This window comes from Pezoporus flaviventris, unplaced genomic scaffold, assembly GCF_033815535.1.
Source record: "Pezoporus flaviventris isolate CSIRO_AGI_PZ_B2104156 unplaced genomic scaffold, CSIRO_AGI_Pfla_v1 ptg000013l, whole genome shotgun sequence".
In the NCBI taxonomy this organism is placed as follows: domain Eukaryota; kingdom Metazoa; phylum Chordata; class Aves; order Psittaciformes; family Psittacidae; genus Pezoporus; species Pezoporus flaviventris.
In genome coordinates this window covers 21,324,935-21,343,300 of record NW_026892561.1, presented here as the reverse complement: position 1 = coordinate 21,343,300, position 18,366 = coordinate 21,324,935, and the positions used below count along the sequence as shown (strand labels likewise).

The window sequence follows — 18,366 nt, the reverse complement described above, 5'->3', positions numbered from 1 at the left end:
AGGCAAGTCTGTAACAGACCACTAAAAACAAGAGCTCCTCTGTGAAACCAGCCCCTCCTTCAAAAAGATTTCAGATTAAGACTACAAAAAGAAAACACAGTATCTATTCAGATTTTGTGAGAGTATCTGAAAGTATGGCATCTCAGTGATTTTCAAGCAGGTTTTTCAAAAATAACCAAAATAAAAATAATAGTAAATCACCTAGAGTTTAATTGCCTGCAATTTCAAATTTATATGAGAAAGGAAATTCATCACTAGATTCTGCATGTGGATTTTATACAGTGAAAGATTTTGCTTGACAAGAAAATACACTGTATTTCAAATTGATTAGATTTTTTGTTTGTTGTTTTGTTGTTTGTTTGTGGTTTTTTTTTTTACAGAGTTTTCAATGCCATTCTCTCAGGCAACTTACTTCAGCCACTGTCCAGAAAAAGAGCAGCAGACTAGACAAACTACTCGTGTATCCACATAACAATTTGCATGCTCCTAACTCCTTTGTGTGACAAGATGTGTGATATTTTTTAAAATTTTTTTTACAATTTTGATTAATTACATGACTAACAGCATCTTCTCTAAAACGGGGGGGGGGGAAAGGCAATTTCTAAAGTGTGCTTTTTTGAAAATTATCTAAGGTTACATAGAAGTTTTAACTTCTCCAGCATAACATACCTGTACAAGTTTATTGTATTCCATACACCTTCAAGGACTGACCAGATTTCCTGGTGCCTGCTTTCTTGAGATGCATGAAAGCTTGGATGTAACTTTTTTTCTTCAGAGCTTTGTAGATTTGGTGTCACTGCTTCCATTTTTTCACATACAGCATTTTCTGAAAGAACCATGATGTCTTCTGATAAATCCTGCTCATTGTCTGACCTCACCTTATAAAACAGTTTAGCAAATAAATAATGAATGCATTTGGCTCCCAGTTTAAGAGAACTTAAACACTTCTATATCTTTTTTAAAGCAATGCTCAAAAAAGCAGGACTAAACTCTTCTCAGCATAACTATCTTTTAGTTATGACAAGAATATGGTCTCTGCATCTAAAGCATCTTTTGGTCTTTCACTAAATCCTTCTTCTATATGTATATATTGGTATTTATACAGATAGGTAACTGAAGCAAAGGGAAGCCTTATGCCAAAGTTTCCCAGGCATGACAAGCAGGCATAAACAAGAACTGCTTCTTACTCTACTCAGTATCACGCAACATTTTCCTCTGCAACAGCACAAAGTATTTACAATATGTTATCATTTGGTAAACTGGTTCAGAAAATTTGTCTTAAACAGATCTGTCAAAACCTAGTCTGTATAAGAGCAGTTCTCTATGAAGTCAAACAATTGCCAGGACAAGGACAGGACAAAACCAGTTTTCAGACAGAAAGCCTGCTTCGTATAGCAGCACAGTTCACAGAACTGTGGATTAAGTGACTGACTGCAATGCGCACTGAAGTTACAGCACAGTAGGCAAGCAAGACTCCCAGATCTTCCTTCATCTCTCTGATCACCTTCTTCCTTTCCCTTGCAGCTTTCTCCAAAACTGAAAAAAACTTCTTAAGATATTCTGACCCGTGTTCTTTCCCCTACACAGGAATATTTCAAGTCATCCATGCTCATTATCCCATTTTCATGCCATTACATATGGAACTAACAGTAACCACAAACCAAGACACTGGAATTTCTTTCACATCAACTCAGAAATCAGCTGGAAGACATACTTCTCAGAACACAAAAGGTGTCAGGACACACCCCCAATGACTATCACAAAGTACATGATAGAACAAGTCTTTTCTTTATGTGTAGCACCAGAGCTATCAAGGCAACAAAAGCTGAAATAGCACACTAGGAACATATACTAGGAATAATAGTATTGGACCAATGTCAGACCTAGAAACAACAATTTTAATCTTAAACATCCTTTTCCATCAACTACAAACACAATGGAAAACTAAGACATTTTTCCTGAAAACAGCTAAATAATGATTTTCAGTCACCCCCCAATACTAACACATTTATATTAGGGGAAAAAAAACAAACCAGAAAGTCTACCAAACATATACATAAAGGCAGATATTTGCTATATTAAAAAGTTAAATTTGAGGTCTAGAGCAAAAACACTCTAGAAACAATATTTCCTGCAATAATTTGTTGAAATTATGGAAATAATTTAGAAATCTAAGGCAGGTTTATAATACGAACATAGAGCAATTTGAACACGTTAGCTGAACAAATACTACAGCTCCCCTTACCTCTGTAAGTGTTTGGTATAGCTTATTCACTTCAGCATAAGCTTGAGGAAGTACACCATTATAATCTGACCTTGAACTGAAAGCATGGAATAATTTTTTGGATTCCTCGAGCAAGATACACACTGTTGAAGGGTCAACTGGTTTACCTGGTATTTAGACATTATTATGGGGAGTGAAAAAAAAAAAGGCATATTTAATAATCAAATAGCTGAACTGAAGCACATAAAAAGCCTTGAAAATAGCTTAAGTATTACATAAAATATTCTCAAGAGCAACGTGTGAAACATAATCACTTCTTAGCCAAGTCTTCACCATTTATCCCAGGATCTGGCAACAGGATCAACTGCCATACCTGAAATAATTCTGCAGAACATATCCCAAAAGCAGTATCCCAAAAAAGGTATGTCTGTACAAAGCAAATTCTTAAAGATATCTTTAAATAAATGAAAGGGTTTGTTTCAGGGTTTTTCTGTTGGCTATTTTTGAAAACAAGCCTCCCTACCCTCATCATATTTAAGCAGTCATTACTTCTCCATAATTTACTTGGCAAATGCAGATCATTTTGCCACACATAACATTGTGGCAAAGGAGAGAGAAAGACTATTTGCTGTTTAAAAATAGAGACTTTGGTTACTATTAATACATATATTTACTAAATGTTTATCCCCCGATTTTCGCAGGTACATAACAGATGTTTGAAGTAAATTTTCACATGCCTGATAATGTCCATACAAACCAAAGTCAACAAGAAACCCACAAGCATTTCAGAGATTTTTTTTTATTATTATTATTATTTTTGCAGGTCATATTTGGACCATCTGGGACCAGAGCCTGGATATACCTGAACTTGGCATAAGGTCTTTCTTTTTAATACAATTCACAGCTCTTCAATTCAATTCTGGCTTTAAGGCTACAAAAAGTGTTGGGATTTTGTCACCCATCCAGGGAATAATTGTGGATCAATAGAAAAGTAGATTAGACTGCCCAAGGCATGGCTCCATTTGGACAGTCTCAAATTGAAAAAAAAAAAAAAAAACAAAACCCAAAACAAAAGCCATAGAAGATGGAACACATTACTATTTTAACATACAGAAGTAGATACTTTGAAAAGACACATAACTTCTGTACTTAATAAACCAGAACAGTGTGACTTTTCTATAAGTTCATAATTAACATTCTCAGAGATTCTTACCTGTACAAAGGTGTCCATAGAGACATTCAATAGTTGAAAGCAAACTCCTTGGCACAATATAACCAAAAACAGCCACCCAGTGTTTTCTGTAACACTTCAGCAAGCTTGCTAATGTCCATGGTGGCTTCAGATACAGTATCTGAAAGATAATACGTTATAAATTCAAAGGCTGATTTTCATGTAGACATAATCCTATACATTTCACAGCTGCTCTGTTCTTCAATAAATATTATGATTTGTGCTTGCTGTAGTAGAATTTCAACGATTCCTCAGAAATATGCTATAATCAAATTTAACAAGTTTATTATTAGAAAAGATTTGATTCAGCAGCAGCATGGATTAAACAGTGATGCTCATGTAGAAGTCTTTAGTGTACAATCATTTTCATGATTTTTGGTTCCCCTTTCCTCAAAAGCTCCAAATATTCCAGTTATCTCTTGAAGCAATTTAATGTGTTATTTGTGTTCAAAAGCCAGAATAGTAAATACACCTTTGATTTTCTAGTATCGTTAAAAAACAAAATTAAACACACTTTTCCTAGCTGTGACTATATATACATGAAGTAATATACACATATTGCAACAAAATTGAAATTTATTAATACCAAATGAAAACAGAGCTTGAAAAGATCCTAACAGAATTCAACTAAGATAATCAGAAGTGACTAAAAGCTTAACAGCTAATTGAAGTTCAACCTTCTGGAACAACAGTCATTCCATGTAAATTATTTTTTTTATGAAAGCCACAGAGGATTATCTACAATAAATTTAAACTTCTAGCTAACTCCTACCAGCTATAAGATGGAATCTAAAAGCATGGATAATTTGCAAGTGCCTTGTACCTAAGGATTTTTGAATACAATACTTTTGAAAGAGCTTTTGGAGGTTCTCATTAATATACTTGTAATCCTGTACCTGCATTACGACCAATTTTGCTGTGAACAATTTTATCTACGTGGTATCTGAAAATACAAGTTCCAAGGAGGAAGTGTCTGAAACAACAGTGCCTCAATATTATATAAAATGTAATGGAATAACTTCTTGAAGGACATATTTACAATGCAGTGATTTAACCATACTAAAAAAGCCAAAATAGAAACTTAATGCAACTAATAAAAGCATTTCTGAAAATTCACACTGAACAGCCACCATCTCCATTACAATATAATTAAAAGACTATTATATTCTGCAGTCATTACTGGTCAAATAGAGTAATCTTGTTACAGAATGAAATAGTAAAACTGAGCACAGAGCTGTTCACTATCACTGAACTGGTATGTTAGTGAACCAGACAATTTAACTGTTTGGCTTGGTAAGGGTTTCGATATAGTTAAAATACCAAGGACACTCAAACCTCTTAATATAGTAAGATGACATAAGAAACCACCTCCATCCATAGGTTTCCAAATGCGATTTTCATTTCAGTCTCCAGAATACAAGATAAAGCTTCTCCTAAGTTCTTTTCAAGGTCTGGAAGTATATCTGGACATTGTGCCGTAAGACCTCTTCCCGTTTTCTTGAATTCTGCATCTGTCAAGCCAATAATAATAGACGGTACTTACTGCAACTGTTTCTATATTTAATTTATGTTGATAGTACATCAATAATTTATACCCATAAAGGCAGACTACACTTTATGTTATAAAGCGGATGGTCTACATCTAATTAGGTTTCAAGTATTTCTAGTTATATCCACCTGTACTGTGGACATTTTTAATTATAAACTACTAACCAAGAAGACTAATTTCCCAAGAGCTTTATTCATTTGTGACATTACTCTGCATTTCTTTTTTCCTTAAATAACTTTGACTACATACAGTCAGTGGGGTTATCACTGAGTATAAGATCACTTCTTAATACTGTAAGCTGGAATTCTGTCTTTGGAAAAATGAACAGGCAACCCAAGAATGAAGTTCTGCTGTTGAAGGTAAAGATATTACCACAACATGCAAGGAGTGATCTTAGCATACTGAATTTTACAACTACTTAAGAATAGGACCCAAATTTGCTCAGCTGGAAAAACCTCTCTTCAGACCTAAAAAGTTCAGGATACCTTTTAAATTACTATGAATACAGGAAATTCATGTTGTTTTTTAATGTGAAACAAAACTACATCCTATTTGAATTTCCCAGAACACAAGAGACAAATGTGTTAACAAAGGTCTCCAACTTTCAGAAAACAATTTTATCTTTGAAAACCAAAATTTGCCCCAAATGAAAAGCATTACAAAGATTCAAAGTATATAAAAACTGGTTACAGTAGAGACTATTCTCCCTCATCTGCACTGATTATTATGTATTTCAAAAACCAGCATATGCATACATTCACATTAAACAAACTTACCACATTTTGTCTGCTGCAACTCAAAACAGTTCTGCTGCATGTTTACATTCAGATTCTGTAGAACAGTAACTAAATCAGCTTTGCAGAATGCCTTGACCTCACTCACAATGGCTTTATTACATAAATTTTTATCATCCCTAGGAGAAGAGAATTAATTGTTGACATAACTCTGACACTGCATTAAAAGAATCACACTGAAAAGATTTTCTTTGGTAAGCTTATTTTGTGAGCTTCATTATATACAAAGCTTTCTTTCTCAAGCAACTAGAAGCAGTTAAAAAAATTCAACCAGAAAATTAACTGAAGCATCTATTCCGAGAAAAAAAAAAAAAATACTGAAAAATGTTTCATTTTTTTTCTTAAAGCTGTTTTTTTCTTAAAGCTTTATACTGCTTTAAGAAAAAAACAGCTATAAATACTACAGCAATGATGCTGAGTTGCTATAATCTTTGAATGCAAACAAGGCAATTCTAAGACAGTAATATCTTATACGACTGCTACATTAAATTCTCATTTTCGTCACTATTTTTTACTGTTCTACTGGTTGAATCATTGTTCCAGATGTCACTCTGAAGTATACGCTGCTCCAGCAGTACTACTACAAAGATGCAGTACAAAGTTGGACCCTAGTACTTTCTAAAAAATTCTAAAAAATTCCCACTGCTTACATTGATAAAATATATTTTCAGATGAAAAGTACATCTGAAGTCGCCTCTCAGTCTTCATTCAGAGAAACCTAAATCATTATCAACAGCCCTACCAGTACTGTGACTGAGATAGTGTTTTCACCAACAACCTGATCCACATGTCAACTTAAACTGATGCAAGGTCTTAACCCTATTTACTCAAACTATGCAGGAAATGGTTCTAGCAAGGACCAAAGCAAGCTCTTTACAGTACCTGTCAAGACAGTATTAGCCATTTAAAAACTAGCTTCATGTGATTTGTATAAAATTGATAATCAATACTCATAAGTCAGCCGTTACACTCACAAAACAAGAACAGAAGCCATCTTCCCTCTTTCTAAGATTAACCCCTGACAATGGTTATCACTGTTCCTGAAAGAGGTGAGCAGGAACAAAGTATCTAACTGGATTTCAATCATTAACAGAAATACTTTTTTTCTCATTTTGTAACTCCAGGAGTATTTGTATGAGAAATTGGAATAAAATCTGAGAAAGCTATGCTTTACAAAGATTTAAAATTGAATACTGAATAAACTTAATTCTACTTCAGGCCTCAAGCACGTGCAGCTGATTAAGTCTACAATCTTTTTTTTTTTATTATATCCTTCTACCCCAGCTTTAAAGAGGGTGACTGCTCTTCAAAAAGCTTACTTTAGAAACAGCTCTTCATTTTAAGATATGATATGAAAATAGTGTATTTGGCATGAGACTAGCTTCCACCTCATAAGAGACCTAAAACCACACAGGAACTCACGTGCAGAGTATGACAACAGCTTGAGGAAAGAGGTTCTGATACTGCAGACAACATTGTAAAACACGATCGTCATTGTTCTCGTCACTCAGGCCATCTGCAAATTTAGTAAAAAATGAGCTGAATGTTCAGGAGTAACTCAACACAAGAAATTCTTCAGTGTAGTCACAGTACTGTTTATAAATCTAATAGTCCCCAAACAAAGACAGAGAAGTATAATCTAAACACAAATCTAAGCTTTGAAATACTAGGTACTACGCCACTCAATAATGCTATGTTTTGCCAGAAAAGGTCATGCGAGCCACATGTAATTTAAGTATGTTAGATTTTGTGATGACTGAGTCAAGCAAAAGCACACAACATAGCCTTAGTCCATAAGTAACAGTAATTAGATGAATTCTCATTAAGTAATCCTCTAATAACCAACAGATATAGCTAGAAGTGAGAAACAACTAATAAACCAATAATGAACAAAGCACTAATGTGAATAAGGTATTTGCAAGCTATAGCCCTGAATATGCTCTGAAGGCTTCTGTAAGCTATTCCCGAATTTTAGTTGGCAAACTGCAGAGTGAAGACTGTATTAACTCAAAATTTAGTGCTAAGGTTCACACCAAGCAAACCGAAATGATTAAGTACCCAAAACAAATTGATTGCATATATATTACATATTTTTTGAGAAGCAAGCTGCATGGATTGTCCCCACAATTTTGAATCTTGGTTTTTGAGACACATGTAGATGAACTGGACTGCAGGGATAGCTTTGTCCCGAACATGCTGCAGCATTTTCCCCTTCTTCAAGTTGTCCAGCTCTTGTAGAACAACCCAGGGAATTATTAATGCAAGTCTGCCAACACCTGGAAGAAAAAAAAAAAAAAAAAAGAAAGAAAAGGGAGAGAATACAACCAAAAAACAAATGCATTTTAAAGAGCCAATCAAATTACTACAGATAATCAGATAATTTTTAGGTCAAACATTGTATTTACATAAGTTCACACTTTTTTGGCCAGTAGTTTTCATATTCCATGCTCAGGAGTATTTAGCATTAAAAAAATTAACAACTGAGAAAGGCCAGGTTCCCTCTTTTTAATTTAACCTCAAACTGGCACTACATTGGTTACATGTAAAAATTATAATATTAGGCAAACAAAAGGAAGACATGATTTTAATCAACAGACTGCTTTAACAACAGTATGTAGCAATATTATACGGCATATTTGCAGCAATTATCACCTTGTCACAAACAAGCTGTAAAATGGTAAAACAAGGTGACAGCAGCTGAAGTAAAAGGCTCAAAATACCTGAATGACCGTAACAGTCAATGTGCCAAAACAATCACCAAATAAAAGGAGCAACAGTTTTTTCTAGTTTGCCAACCAGCATTCCTAAAACAGGAACAGGCAGTATGAATATTGACCATGGCTACATTTGTATGTAAGTATGGTCTGAATTTTAAAACCATTATATATGAAATACATGGTGTATCAGAAATTTAATGACTGAATTTAATTTAATGACTGTTCTATTGTTCCATTCAGGACAAAAACTGTTTTCCTTCTCATTCACAATAAGAATGCCATCTTGAAAAAATACATTAGCATCCATCTGCTTTGTAATAGAAAGGTCAGGAATCAGCAACCTTCTGAATATAATGGCTCTGGTGCAGGACCAGAAATTGGGAGCTGCAATAGTCTAAAAAAGGCATTCCAGGATACACAATGCAATGCTCTTCCTAATATGCGAAAGAGAAATAGAGTAAGATACAGTCTTGAAAATTACTCACTCCCTTATTAATGTTATTTTCCAGGTGGCCAGAATAAGTGTACTTGTTAACTGAAAGTATCAAAGAACCTTATATATTCTGATAGATAGAATCATAGAATAGAATCATAGAATAGTTAGGGTTGGAAAGGACCTTAAGATCATCTAGTTCCAACCCCCCTGACACGGGCAGGGACACCTCACACAAAGCCATCTCACCCAAGGCTTCGTCCAACACGGCCTTGAGCACTGACAGGGTTGGAGCATTCACAACCTCCCTGGGCAACCTATTCCAGTGCCTCACCACCCTTACAGGAAAGAATTTCTTCCTTATATCCAGTCTAAACTTCCCCTGTTTAAGTTTGAACCCATTACCCCTTGTCCTCTCACTACAGTCCCTAATGAAGAGGCCCTCTCCAGCATCCTTACAGCCCCCCTTCAGATACTGGAAGGCTGCTATGAGGTCTCCATACAGCCTTCTGTTCTCCAGGCTAAACAGCCCCAACTTTCTCAGCCTATCTTCATATGGGAGGTGCTCCAGTCCCCTGAGCATCCTTCTGGCCCTTCTCTGGACTTGTTCCAACAGTTCCATGTCTTTTTTATGTTGAGGACACCAGAACTGCAAACAATACTCCAGGTGAGGTCTCACAAGTGCAGAGTAGAGGGGCAGGATCATCTCCTTCGACCCGCTGGTCACGCTCCTTCTGATACAGCCCAGGATACGGTTGGCTTTCTGGGCTGCAAGCGCACACTGCCGGCCCATGTTCGTTTTCTCATCAACCAATACCCCCAAGTCTTTCTCCACAGCGCTGCTCTGAATCTCTTCTCTGCCCAACCTGTAGCTGTGCCTGGGATTGTTCCAACCCAGGTGTAGGACCATGCACACTTGGCTTGGTTAAACCTCATGAGGTTGGCATCAGCCCACCTCACAAGTGTGTTGAGGTCCCTCTGGATGGCATTCCTTCCCTCCAGCATATCAACCGAACCACACAGCTTGGTGTCACTGGCAAACTTGCTGAGGGCGCACTCAATCCCACTGTCCATGTCAGCAACAAAGATGTTAAACAAGATTGGTCCCAACACCAATCCCTGAGGGACCCCACTCACTACTGGTCTCCAGCCGGACATTGAGCCATTGACCACAGATGCCAAATATGTCTACCAACAACTCACATGCAGGATCCTAATCCTGCTAACATAAAATTACTAAAAGCTTCACAACCTATTAAAGCCAACATTACAGCCAGGGTCTGCAATTGGAACTCCTGAGAAATTGCTCACACATTCTGTGAATTCTGTGATGTTTACCAAGAGAAAAATAAAAACAAAAACCAAAAACACTGACTGCCTATCTGATTTTAAATGTTCTCAGATTTGTAGGAAATTAAAAATAAAAAAAAAAGTAGGAAACGTGATTACCACCAGTGGACTAAATGCTTAAAAGTATGTTTTTACAATAGGCAAGACTTACTTACCTCTAAGTATTCACACATGTTCATGGGAACACTGACCATGATTCTCTATAGGTATGTAGATATAAGCATAGTAGGTTCTACTTTCACAGCTGAACTTTCCTTGGGAGGCAGCTTATCTGGGTTCACAGAACCTGCCTCTTAAGTGTGAACTTTCTGTCTCTGTAAGAAACCTGCTGCCTTTTTAAGGAGCCCAAGTTAGTTTTCCTTCACGTTGCCTCAAGTTCTTACAACATCTCTATTTTCTTAAAATGACGTATTGATCACCATGTACTCACATACCTGGTATATTCTCACATTTCAGGGATCTGACAAACTCAAGGTGACTAATCATTATATTTGTGTCAATCACCACTAGTATGTTCAGACCAGAAGGAAAAGTCTCTGGAGAAAAAAAGAAAAAAAAAGTTGAGGAAAAAACACCTAAAAATCAGTTGTGCACGCTCTATTCAGAACATTAGCTACTTGCAAGTAGATACCAAAGAACATCAACCCATGACATACCAGCAGAAGTATTTAAATCCTGCTCTGGAAGATCTATTTCCATACTTGTAAGTTCTCCACAAGTCTCTACTACAGACAGCATCATCCTCTTCTGAACACGGGCAACATGCAAATCTTCAATTATCTGCATCTACAATGAAAACAATCTGCATCAATTTTAAGTAATCCTGTATGAATTGTTCCCAAAAAAGATACTTCCACATAAATGCTGTTAACACTGACTAAAAATGAAGCATGAATAATTTGAAACTGGTACAGCAAATGTAAAGTCATGAGAACTTATTGCATATCCTCTGCTGTAAGAAGCCCACAAAAGATATCTGAAATACAGCCTCAAAGGAAGATTTGTTTATGACATTTGTACCTAGCACCCCGAAACTTTTTTCCATTTTTGCCTCATAGAGTTTCCTGACTGGCATTTCTTAGAAAATATAACTTTCAAGTTGGAAAAGAGACAAGATGGAAAATGACATAGATGCAACTATGTTGGTGCCCTACATTGCAGAGAGTAATAGAAAGCCAATCTTCTATCTCTGAAAGCTCCTGATGAGCAATACTTCAGCAAGTTCGTTTAGTATTTGAAAAAAATGCTTCACATTTTTTGAAGTACAGATCATAACACAACAATGCAAAATACTAGCAAAGGTCAGGGAATTTTCCAGCTATACAACCTCAGTACCAATGATTTTTTAATGCAACATAGAAGTGTTACAGTATTGCTAACCTCTTGGTCTGTTTCAGAGATCTGACTGTCTTGAAGAGGTGGAAAGACTTCAGAACTCTGTAGGAATTAAAAAAAAATAAAAAATTAAATACCAACACCACAAAATGTCAAGGAAAGACTGAAGAACAAATAATGTCTATGTCAAAGAGTTTTGAAATACAGCTCTTCAGAGTTAAATAACTACAGCACTAACCTTTTGGACAGACTTTGTGTCCTCACCTTCTTGGTAGGTGTCAGAGGTGCATGGGACTTCAAAATTCGAGAAACAAGTAGGAATGGAAGTAGAACATCTATCAGTCGTCTAGAGAACAATGAATATTCCCAAGTGAATTGAAGAGGTAACATAAAACATATTTTCAATATCCATGATGAAGCATCTACAGTATCCTTTCAAAAGGGCTTAGAACCTACAGCATCCTTTCAAAATGGTTTTTATTTTCAAATAAATATAGTGGATTACACTGTAAGCCCATTTTTCCAATCTCCTGTGGGTTTGTGACTATGTTATTCTGGCTCTGGACAAGACAATTCTTGCTCTGGGCAATACAAGACAGACACAGATTTAAAAGACTGATTTAAGCAAAGGGTCACTAAGATGATTAAAGGACTGAGGCATGTCATACAAGATTCTGAAAGAGCTGGTACTCTTTTGCCTAGAGGAGAGTCTTATCAATGTTTATAAACATCTGATGTGAGGATGTAGATTCTTAGCAGTGGCCAGTTCCAGGAGAAGAGGCAATGGGCACAAACTGAAACACAGCACATTACATCTGAACATTAAAACCTCCATTTATTTCAGTAAAAGTGCTTAAACAAGCTTCCCAGGGAGGTTGTGGAGTCTCTATCCTTAGAGATATTCAAAACCTGACTGGACAGTCCTGGCAACGTGCTCTAGAAGACCCTGCTTCAGCAAGGGGGGTGAACTAGATGATCTCCAGAGGAGCCTTCCAACCTCAACGATTCCATTATTCTGTATGTCATTACCATCTTTGTGTACACACAAAATGATCACGCTACCTTAATGTGAACTGAAATCAAGAAAAACAAAAAATAACCATGCTCAAGATAAATTTAAGGTCCAGAGTCAATTACAAGCTAGAACTCAGAAATAAATCAATCACAGCCAAACATGAAGTTCTGCAGCAAACACACAAATTTAGTCCTAGACCTACAAGAAATTCTCCTGGCATTACTTTGTCAGCAATGAGCACCTGTTTAGCATGCAGGCTTTCATTGGTTCAGTTTATTCACTCAAAAAATTAATACAACCATGTCAGAGTTCCCCAAAATTTAGTTAAACCAAAATGGAAGTATTCCACATCCCTTAATAGCAACACTATGAAAGCGCATGTGCAGATACAATCCTAATATGCAAGATCTTTATTCTAGTTTATTTAACCATGTAGCAGAGAAACATTTTAACATGGTTTAACTGGGATCAGAAAGATTCACCTGGTTAGCTATGAAATCCTTTTCAAAATCTGTAAGAAGACAGTCTGCTTAGATAAAAACTGCCTGTCCTTCAGAAACTAGCCTGAAACAAGAATTGGGTTCTCATTACCTGCTTAAAACATAATGATGTGGCTTTGAAGTCCCTTTTTTCTTTCTCTGTATTACCAGCAGCTTTATAAGAATCGGCATTCTGTTTCTTCTGTTTACAAGAGTCCCATCGTTGTATTTCAGTCGAATAGCGTGAGGGTGTATGTTTACTCACATGCTGTTTTTTCTTAGAAAACTCTTCACATTCATCTTCATACTCTTCTTCCCAAGTACTAGATAATATATTTGGCCTCTTAGTGAAAGACCTATTACCATGCACAGTCCGTGTAGAAGTGTCAGAGCGCTTTTTTGAATTTCTGACATCTTCACTCATTTTTTTTCCATGTGCCTTTTTATGTGGTACATGTGAATCATTGACAGATGACCTAATTTTTTCCAACATAGTTTGTTCCCCTTTTAACTTTAGTTTACAAAGTTCAGCCTTCTCCGTCTTTTTCTTCAGTGCCTTGCTCCTCTGAACCGCAAAGCTATAGAGTCTTTTTCCTTCTGTCCCATCAAGATGACTTTTGTTGTAACTTTCCTTGCGAGTAGTCACAACATCAGGAGTGCGCGTACTTTTTCCATGTTTAATTTCTCTGTCTTTAAATTCAATAACTACTTTCTTTTGCTTTTTAGTTTGGATTAAAGAATTGTCTGTGGTTTTGTTTCTATTTGAAGATTTTCCTCTGGATTTTCCGTCATTGCCATGAGAACTATGAGAACTTCGTTCTTGCTTCTCCTCTTGCCCATCTTTCTCTGTTTTGAATCTACAGAAACATGAGAAAAGAAATGTAATCTAGCTCAGTTAATGCAAGAATAAACAAACAAAGCAAAAAAAAAAAACCTGCATTTGATTTAGGCAGTCATGGCTAAGTATTTATGAGTACTGGTTCACTACATTCTTAAATATGAAACTGCAGCAATACCTGTGCTGTCTGACACACCATTTTTAGTATTTACATTGTTTTCCCAGCTGGACAGCTATTTCAGCTTATCAAATTGAGAAAAAGCTTTTTCTGCATTCACTATCTATTAGTTTAAGATGCCCTTCAAAGACTAGTTTCATCACACAGATAATTTTTAACAGGAGTTTAATGATACGAGGTGCGTCACCCTAAAATTCAAATGTGTCACAGTTCAGCTTTGTTGCCAGCACCAAACACTGCACAGCTTTCAAACAGTGCAGAATAGACAGACTGGAGAACCAGGAAAAGGAATAATTGATGGGGACAATTTTACAGAAGTAGTGAATATGAAAACTGAATTGGAAACTTTTTTGTAAGAGCAGAAAAAATATTAAAAAATCTATACACTAGGTTTAAAATAATCCAAAGGAAGTTTCTACCCTGCTCTATAACAGTGTTCTCAAAACTGTTGGGGAGGTAAAGGCCATTTGACAAACTCACGTAGGCCAGGTAACTTAAATGCACAGATTGCCATTACAATTTCAGAATTAGGAGATCCCTACCTGGTTCTTAGAAGCTGGAAGAGTATAAAACAGGAAAAAAAAAAATTCTATTTGTCTTGTTTCACATATTCCTTCCAATACAAGCCCTACTGGCCACTATTAGGATAAATTACTGGACAGAGTTCTGGCATGAACATAGCTACTGGTTTATGGTTCCATTATACTGTACTAACAAACATGTTTAGCAGCATGTGTACATGCAGCTAAGTATCCTGCAACTTACAACTCCAGTTAAACAGAGAAGCTGCAACAGGATTTTACCATGATTAAGAAACAACCCATAGCCAGTGTTCAAGGCCAGATTGGATAGAGCCTTGGGTGACCTGGTCTAGAGTGAAGTGTCCCTGGCTCATGGCAAGGGGGTTGGAACTACATGATCTTAAGGTCCTTTCCAACCCTAACCATTCTATGATTCTGATTATCTGGCTATAAGCCAGGCAGTATCTTGCCTGGAAATATGCTATTTGCTGTCTGAGGATTCATGAGAACATTCTTGCTTTATACAAAGCAGTTTTCAAACACTGTTTATATTTGCTATACTCAAGGTGAAACATTACTTTCTTTGTCTTGGAATCAATTACTCCAAGCACCAGGAGAAATCAATCATTTCAGAAATACCAGAATCTAGTAAAGGTATTAAGTTCACTGCAGAACTACCCACCAGACTTCACTGGAGCCTCCTTTGCTAACAAAACACATGTGATATGCAATAGACCAACAAGGCAGTACTCAAGACAAAGGAAAAAAAGATATTTTTATGACAGCAGTATTGGAAAGATAAAATTTCTACCTCATCTGAAGTGTAGCAGCATACTACAAGTTTAAAAAAAGTAATTTTTTTCAAGTAAGAGTTAAAAAAATGTAATTCTAAACCCTCTCAAATTGCCCAGCTTAGACAGGATCCCCTCATTAATGCAACACCAACACCATTTTATCAGTTAAAATAACATTTTATTTGGTGAACAAGTAAAACAAAATTCTTAAATTCAGTCTTAAAAAAATAAAACAATAACAGACCTCTTTAAGCAGTTCCAATAAATTACCTCTGAAATTCTGTCTCTCCTTTCATAGTACAGTTGTAAGATCTTATGTCTTCAATGTTCTGAAAGAAGGAAAAATCCAAGGGCTTATAGAGGAAACTACAGTTAAAAAAAGCTTCATACGATTCAACAATCTATTACTTCATACTAGATTCAGTTTGATTTTGAACAAGTTAACCTTGAAAAAGGCAACCACATACTTTGTTATAATTTAGTATTTAGATTTTGTTCTATTTAAGAACAACACAAGGGGAAAAACTGAATGTGTCACACAGCCCTGGGGTATAAACAGAGAAAGCTCAAATAAAACACATTTAGGATTCATGTGTTTCATATACTTTACAAGTATATGAATATGTAAACATACATTTTTGTATATTTACAAAAAATCTTGGTGACAAAGAAAGTGACCCAAAGACTGCTTCCAGCTACCTACTAGGTAAGGCCAAAGAGGATCTTTCTACAAGAGGTTTTTGTGCAGAAGATATGCATTACTAATTTTCATCAGATCTAATAATAAGGTGGACCAATGTGAAACTGCAGTTACATAGACCTGGTTAAGAGTGAAGATAGTCCCCAAACAAAGAATTTGAACAACCCTTATTTAGAAAGCCGTCATATCACTGCTCGGCATATCTATATTGCAAGCTGTCACATGCATGTTGTGGAATAACTGGAAGGCAACTTTGATCAGTTCAGAACAGAAAGTTTATTATTGCAGCTATGGGAGAGAACAGAAAGCAGCAAAATGACAGACCCTGCTGATACGAATTTTTTTTACACACCTTCGTGTTTGTGAAAGCCTGGAAACTGAGCTTGTCTCAAACACTGCTTAAGCAAGTTTCTCTCAAACACTGCTTAAATTGAGTTTGTCTCAGATACCATTCGCATTCAAATATGGGAGGCCTTACAGGAATTATCACAAATGAAGCAAACAAAGGATGTTAGCTTTCACTACTGTGTCAGCAGGATCGTTCTGACCCACTTGTTTGAAACTGATGAGCCTCCACAGGACTGTAAAAAATGCTGACCTAAAGGATAGGGTCAAATAGGGGACACCACAGTATAAGGGACAACAATCATTCATGGGCCCTTGCGGAATAACACTCTAAAGAACATGAACATAAAAGGGCAGGGCTCTCTCTCTAGTCTGTTGAAGAGTTTCAGCATCTGGCCTTATTTGTGCCTTCATTCCAAGCAAGTATATTGACTCTGACCAGGTCTGAGTCACATACGTCTTCTAACCAGGTTGAGATAGGGTTATATGACTTTGTTTTCCCAAAACTGCAGCCGGGTGCAGGACATTACAACAAAGGACAGCACTGGATTACTTCAGATAAGGAAGCTCCAGACAACACATCCTTTAGCAAATAATTTACTCCTTCAATTGGGTCACAGGGACTGAGTAAGGCCATTAGGTCACTGCTGCAGAGGTTTTCCTGCTTAGGGAAGTCCATAAAAGACCTGTGAGACCTTAGCTATTTTACTTCCACATTAGAAAGCACTTCATGAAAATAAAAGAGTTGCAGAAATCATTGGAATCCTGACGAATTAATTAAATTTTGAAAGCTTCCGCCTGTGGTTGGTCCTGGAGTTGTGACAGCAGCAAAACCAATGGAGGCTGTTAAAGGCTACTTCCACTGAGAATCCCATCCATGCAATTTGCTGCAGGAAGACCTGTTCAACTTGACTGTCATCAAAAGGCATCTAAGGGGTTTATTGGTTTATTAACAACTCAGTTAACAGGCAATCAGTGAACTATACACTCATGACCAATACCAGCAATACAACAGAAAAAATGTAATAACAGACAATTACAAAGGGATACCAGATCAGATGACTTGGTATGTTTGTGTGTACTTTGCTCCTGCTGTTGAAGACATGGGTGCTCCAGCTGTATGCACAGCCAAACCACTTCCTACAATCTGCTAATGCAGTTGCGGGTAAGAAAGGCCCCCCCATAAAGTCACATACACACACCCAAGGTGTGGAACCCTACATGATACCCACCCTGTACTTTCACTCCACCAGCTAAAAATCAAACAGGCCTAAAGTTTTCTGTAATCTGTCGTCATGCTTATACCACACACACATACAAACCAAAACAAACACACAATCCACTTAAATAGTTACTTTCACCTGTAAGAGCTCAAGATACCTCTTATCCATAACACAATCACACTGAAGAAACACTTGATACTATTCAGAGGTTTCCTTCTTTTTAATATTATTAGTTTGGGTTCTCACTGTTGCTTATGTTGGTCAATATCTGTATATAGCAGTATTAAAGTATTCTCAGACCAAAGTGTCATGCAACAGTTAAAACTCTGTATGCTTCAAACTGGTATAGGCACTAGCAATGGCAATACAGCTAGAGTATGACATCTTAAGCCAAGTTTTTGACCTCCGTATTACACAAGTAAAAAAACAAAAACAAAACAACAAAAAAAAACACCAAGGGAAGAAAAAAAACAAACAAGCAAACAACAACCAAACAAAACACCCAAACACAAAAACCCCAAATAAAACCCAACATAAACCACACATCTTAGGATAAGTTAATGTTAAAAGATAAATTGAATAATAAGGAATTAAGGAGAAAAAAAAGTTACAAATATTTGGCTTTGAACAACATTTTCTA

General features: G+C 36.4%; 1 protein-coding gene across 5 annotated transcripts in view; it reads right to left on the bottom strand.

The window, feature by feature from the left end:
* SWT1 (SWT1 RNA endoribonuclease homolog) overlaps nt 1–18,366 on the bottom strand; it is a 35,440-nt gene that overhangs the window by 15,523 nt on the left and 1,551 nt on the right. For 2 of the 5 annotated variants that reach the window (XM_061452124.1, XM_061452122.1), the window contains 13 exons: nt 15,729–15,787; nt 13,240–13,984; nt 11,872–11,979; nt 11,679–11,735; nt 10,955–11,084; nt 10,733–10,834; nt 7,886–8,074; nt 7,221–7,314; nt 5,781–5,917; nt 4,824–4,966; nt 3,438–3,576; nt 2,246–2,391; nt 670–878 (listed from right to left, as the gene is read on the bottom strand). In XM_061452124.1, the coding sequence (XP_061308108.1) occupies nt 670–878; nt 2,246–2,391; nt 3,438–3,576; nt 4,824–4,966; nt 5,781–5,917; nt 7,221–7,314; nt 7,886–8,074; nt 10,733–10,834; nt 10,955–11,084; nt 11,679–11,735; nt 11,872–11,979; nt 13,240–13,984; nt 15,729–15,787 (2,258 nt within the window). Of the gene's footprint in view, nt 1–669; nt 879–2,245; nt 2,392–3,437; nt 3,577–4,823; nt 4,967–5,780; nt 5,918–7,220; nt 7,315–7,885; nt 8,075–10,732; nt 10,835–10,954; nt 11,085–11,678; nt 11,736–11,871; nt 11,980–13,239; nt 13,985–15,728; nt 15,788–17,864; nt 18,027–18,366 lie in introns of those variants that run through there. The other 3 variants (XM_061452125.1, XM_061452126.1, XM_061452127.1) reach the window with 3 other exon arrangements.